Consider the following 6,000-nt stretch of genomic DNA (forward strand, 5'->3'; position numbering starts at 1 on the left):
CTTGGTTCTTATCGGTGGATGCTTTGCCACCGTGGTTGTCTTCTGGAGTGGAAAATTTTTCTACAGGTTTAGTTGGTTAGGTGTGTGGTGGAGGGTCCTCTCCTTTCCGTCTTTGTTGCTTGTTTTCTTGTATCGGATGTTCAGGGGTCTCGGTAATCTTAGGATTAGTGGGGGTGCATTTGAGATCCACAAATGACTTGATCAGTTTCATGTGAAAGTAAAGAGAGCACCGCACAAAGTACCAACCAGATCAAATGTATATTTTTCACTTTCTCTAGTATTACGCTCGTTTTCAATCAAACAAATTTGTCACAAGCAATGTTTTAAATAGCGGGCTAAGACGTTTAGCGGTTCATGTCTAAAACAGCTAATAGCAGAGCTAAATCGGACTATAGCGGAATATAGCGGCTAAATTATACATGAACACAAATAGCGGCACTCTGCCTCAAAAGGCTATAGCGGGCTATAGCGGCAGCTATAGCGGGATATTTAAAACTATGGTCACAAGAATCAACTTCACCTCCATCAGGAACTACTCCCTTAACACTAACACGGTACTGAAACGACTGACGACCCTCTATCTGTATGTAGTGTAGTATGGTATGCCGTATACGATACTCAGAAATACAGTAGCAATATAATCAACGTATATATGTAAACTCCTCTAGCTGCAACAATCATCAGCTCAACTTTTTATTCACTCATCACTCTGTAGTCTGTAATAATAATTCACCCGTTTCCTTTCCTTTGCGCCGGCCCCAGCGCCCAGCCATGGCTCAGCTTGCCCCCCTTACCGGTAGCAGCGGTAGGTGGGGGTGTACATGCAGCTCTCCGCGTACTTGACGAGGTCATCGGGGCGGGGCAGGCGGCTGGCAAGGCCGAGCTCGTATGCCTTGGCCGCAACCTTGGCGGCGATGCGCGCCGAGATGGCGCGGATGTTGGTGAATGGCGGGAAGATGAGGCCCTTAGCGAAGTGCTCCTCCGTCACCTGCTCCGCCAGCGCCTCGGATGCGGCCAGCAGCATGTCGTCGCGGACGCGGATGGCGCCGGAGATGACGACGCCGAGGCCGAACCCGGGGAAGATGTAGGCGTTGTTGGACTGGCCGGGCACCAGCGTCTTGCCGTCCAGCTCCACCGTCGGGAACGGGCTGCCGCTCGCGAACACCGCGCGGCCCTGCGTCCACGTGTACGCCTGCTCCGCCGTGCACTCCGAGTGCGACGTCGGGTTCGACAGCGCGAAGATCACCGGCTTCTCGTTCTGGGCGCCCATGGCCTCCACCACGTCCTGGGTGAAGGTGCCTCCCTTGCCCGACGTGCCGATCAGCACCGTGGGTTTCAGCGACTGCACCGCCTCCAGCAGCGTCTCCACTGGCTCGTGCTCGTGCGCCCACGGCTTCTTGAACGCCTGTAGCGAGTCTATCCGTGACGCCACGATCAGGCCCCTGGAGTCCATCAGCCAGATCTTGGAGCGGCACTCTTCGATCGGAGAACCAGCCTGTTTAGTAGTGTTTACATTAGTTTGTATTTGTATTAAAAACCAACAATCAGCACACCGGGAGTAGTAAATTTCTATTATTAAGAAGAGTACGAAGATCATTGGACAGAGTAGTTTGCTTACGTGTTTTGACATCTCGAGAGCAATGAGCTCGGCAATGCCAGTCCCGGCCTGCAAGCAGACAGACAACAAAAGCGTGTCAATTTCATCAAGAAAAGCTGCCCGTGCGTGATCCAAAACTTTGAGAAAGAAATGATACGGTAACACTACTGATGCAGTATATACTACTGTAGTAGATCAAATCGACGGACCTCGCCGGCGCCGAGGAACAGGTACGTGTGGTCTGCAAGCGTCCCGCCGACCACCTTGAGCGCCGCCAGGAGGCCTGCGAGGACAACGGAGGCTGTTCCCTGCAACAATCACACAGCAAAATCGTTTTTGTTCATTCATCCGCACAGTATATTTTAGAAAGATAAAGGACGAGTACAAAACAGGCAGCAGAGCACCCCCTGTTTCTGAACATGGCATCCATGAACCATGGTGCTGCTGTCATAAGCTACTATGGTCATAAGCTACTATGGCCTACCTGGATGTCGTCGTTGAAGACAAGATGGCTCTCCCTGTACTTCTCCAGCAGGTCAAAAGCGTTGTGATTCGCGAAGTCTTCAAACTGCACGTCACAGGTCAAAAAGAACATCGCATTTCAGATCCAGGAATCAGGAGTCGGCAGGCACACAGAGAAAGGCCGGGCAAAAAGGCGAAAACCAACAGCTGGTAGTATCTGTGTGTGACTAGTGCACTGTGACCGACCACTGACCTGGGTGAGGACCTTCTCGCCGTAGTTTTGCTTGACGGCGTTCATGAACTCTTCGAGAAGTTCATGGTACTCCTGTGAACCATCAAAGACAGAAATCACGTCACAATAATCCAGACAAGAGATCGATTACAATTTACAACAAATTCACCAACTGCAGGTGGTAGACAGAACAGCCATGTACGTGGAGTAAAAAAGTAAAACTGTGGAGGATTGACTGCAGATCAGTGGCTGACCTCGCCGGTGGCACGTTTCTGGCGGAGTCCGATGTAGAACTCGTCGTTAAGCAAGGTCTCGTTGTTGGTGCCGACATCGATCGTGATCGGCAGGCACTGCAGCAGAGCAGAGTAATCATTTGCCATCATTCATCAGGGAAGAAAAAAACACACAGAAGCAAGTTTATTAGGAGTAATAATACTCATGACGACAGAGCATTGTGAGCAGCGCTTACAGCTGACGGGCGAACACCTCCGAGGGCAGTGTAGAGGGAGAGCTTGCCCACGGGAATTCCCATCCCCTGGCAGCCGAGATCCCCGAGGCCAAGGATGCGCTCGCCGTCGGTGACGACGATGACCTGGATGCTCCTCTCCGGCCAGTTCTTGAGCACCTCGAGGATCTTGCCCCTGATCGAAAAGGCAACGCAATAAGCACAGAGCAATCAGCAATGGAGGAAGAACACACAAACATACAGAGAGAGAGAGAGAGAGAGAGAGAGCAGAGGGGGACTTATAATTACTTGTCCTTGAGGCTGATGTAGAGGCCCTGCGGGCGTCGGTAGATGCTGCCGTACTTCTGGCACGCCTCGCCGACGGTGGGCGTGTAGACGACGGGGAGGAGCTCCTCGACGTTGTCGATGAGGAGCTTGTAGAAGAGCCTCTCGTTGCGCTCCTGCAGGTCCATCATGGCGATGTAGCGGTGCAGCGGCTGCGTGTACTGGCGCAGGTTGTGCATGAGCTTCTTCTCCTGCAGCTCCTGCGACGCCAGCGAGGGTGGAAGCAGGCCCCGGAGGTAGTGCGCGTCGCGCTCCGCCTCCGTGAAGGCCAGTCCCTTGTTGTGCCGCGGGTCCCGCAGCAGGGTGTAGCCACTGGACGAGGAAGAGGAACAAGAAACAGATCGTCGTCAGATCATGCTCTGCTTCAGATTTCGTCAGAGAATCGCTGACTGACGTCGGTCTAACCCTGACTTGTATGCATTATGTATGTAATATATAAATCGATGGAAACTGAATGGATGAATGAAAATGGTTAAAGATGTGGTGAAGGACGATGAATCGAAGATGTGAACCAAGACGGGAAAAGAAAAAAGGCGGCTTTAGGCGAGTCGCGTAACGTCGGGTGCCGTAAAGAGGAATGTTTGGTAAGCGAGATCTCGCTTGCGAATGCGAATGCGAATGGAAGGAGAAAATATAACTAATGCAAAGGCGTGAGCATGGGAATTAAATGGAGAATGGATCCGATCCGACGGACCTTGCGACGGAGAAGGCCCATGGCGTGATGAGCTGCTCCTCGGTGGCACGGTCCTCGCCGTACGCGTCACCGACGCCGCCGCCCGCCATGTCAGCGAGTGAGTGAGTGTCCGCGCAGCGACGATCTCGACCGCCTGCCTGCCTGCCTCCTCGTCGGCGCCGGGGAAGACAGAGAGGGAGAGAGACAGACAAGGAACGAGCTGTATATATGTTTCTTTCGCGGCGGGTTCAAGGGCGAAGACGGATGTGGAAGAAGAAGCGACGGGCGGTGGCGCGAATTTATAGCGGGCGCGACACCCGGGGCCCGGCGGGCGGAGGTGCCCACGCGGCAGGGGCCCTGGAAAGTAGTAGTCCGGTCCGCTGAGTCTTGTTGGTTTTCCACGGCACCCGCGTGTGGAAGGGAGGAAAGGTCGGGGTGGGGGACGCGAATAGTAAAGCGCCGCGGCGTGGAAGGAAAGCCAAAGGGAACTTGTGGAAAGGTGGTGCGTTGCGGTGCGGTGCGGGGTGGAAGAGTCGCGGGCGCGGGCGCGGGCGGGGTGGGTGCGCCGCGACGCGACGCGATCCGGGGCTGCCGGATGATGATGAGTTTGGTGTTCCGGCAGGCGGCAGCGGGGGCTTCCGCAGTTCCGCACCTGGTACGCGACTCCACCCCGCCGCCGCGGGGGCAACGGAATGTTTCACGTACTCGTACTAGCGGCGGATGCTTGCTGGCTGCTGCCATTGGTGTGGCCATCGGCGGGTACGGGTACGGGTACGCGCGCCTTGCTTGCGCACGCACCAGGGGCAGGGCGCGCACCAAACCGGGGGCTCTTCGGGTCCGGCCCGTTCGGACCGAGTCCGTCGTCCGGCAGACTCCCGCCAAATTCTTTTTAGTTGTTTACCAATAGATTTTCCCGCCTAGCACCTACAGTCCAATAGTAGCACGCGGCAGATTTTGATTCACACTCATCTCATCCCACGTCATCTGAACTGGCGCTTGCAGATAGTTTTAAACAGATTTTAAAAAAGCCATAACTTTTATAGTAATCATTCAAATTAAATTCCGATTGCACCATCGGTTTTGTTACAATAAATCCTTCAAAATAAGATCCCAAATGGATATATTTAGATAATATTTTATTAACGAACATTTATCTTATGAAGATAGAACATTATTGAGCAGAGATGATGTTCTAGGTTTATAGAAACAATGTTCCGTCTTCAATAAAAAAATGTTCTCAGTTTAGAATAATAATATTCTAGTTTAGATTGATGATAATATAATATAAAAATAAATATAGACAGATAACTTAAATAGTAAATAACAATAAAATTTAGAGTAAAGCATAAGAGAAAACATAATAAAGAAAAATAAAAATGAATATAACACGTATACTTTTTAAACGTCCTAAAATAGACTATAGAATATCACATATACTAAGTGAATAACAGTAAATACACCATAAAAAATCACTAAATATATTATAGAACATCATACATTGTGCAAACATAGAAAACATAATAGAACATATATACTACACGAACAACATTAAATAAACCATAGATACAACTAAATACATAATAGAACATCACATATATAGTAAGTGAACATCACTAAATATATTGTAGAACATCACGTATATAGTAAGTAAACACCACTAGAACCGTAGAACATCACAAACACGTAATAGAACACCACATGTATTCTACATGAACATCACGAAATACATCATAGAACATCATTATATACGACGTGAACATCACATGTATACTACACGGACATCACAAAAAATATCATAAAACATCACAGCCACAGACATAAAAACATCATAGAACATCACATTTATAACATGTGAACATCACAAAAAGTAACATAAAATGTCAAATTTATATTACAGGAACATCATAAAAACATCACAGAACATGATATTATATACCATATGATCATAAAAAACATCGTAGAACATAACTGTATACTATATAAACATCTCATGGAATATAGAATATAAAAATCAGAACATAAATTAAAATTAATCAATTATAGTAACAACAATAATAATATAAAAATGAAAAGCAAAGAAGAGAAAATAAACATAAAGCATGAATAACAAATGATAAATATATAGGAAAATAAGAAATAAATATGTATGTGAAAAATAAAATAATTAATTAGTGTAAAGTAACATAGAATAAAAAATAAGAAAAGAAAAAGAAATATAAAAAATAAAAAAGAAAACTAATGAACAG

At 48.2% G+C, this 6,000-nt stretch overlaps 1 protein-coding gene across 1 annotated transcript; it reads right to left on the reverse strand.

The window, feature by feature from the left end:
* Positions 449-4,082, reverse strand: LOC8065884 (NADP-dependent malic enzyme, chloroplastic). Its single transcript, XM_002440689.2, has 9 exons — positions 3,776-4,082; positions 3,046-3,393; positions 2,761-2,932; positions 2,546-2,641; positions 2,313-2,384; positions 2,082-2,165; positions 1,807-1,905; positions 1,619-1,666; positions 449-1,495 (listed from the first exon to the last, which is right to left on the reverse strand). The coding sequence occupies exons 1-9, from the start codon at positions 3,862-3,864 to the stop codon at positions 791-793; spliced, it is 1,713 nt and encodes a 570-aa protein (XP_002440734.1). The 5' UTR covers positions 3,865-4,082; the 3' UTR covers positions 449-790.

Source organism: Sorghum bicolor, chromosome 9 (assembly GCF_000003195.3).
Source record: "Sorghum bicolor cultivar BTx623 chromosome 9, Sorghum_bicolor_NCBIv3, whole genome shotgun sequence".
NCBI lineage: Eukaryota > Viridiplantae > Streptophyta > Magnoliopsida > Poales > Poaceae > Sorghum > Sorghum bicolor.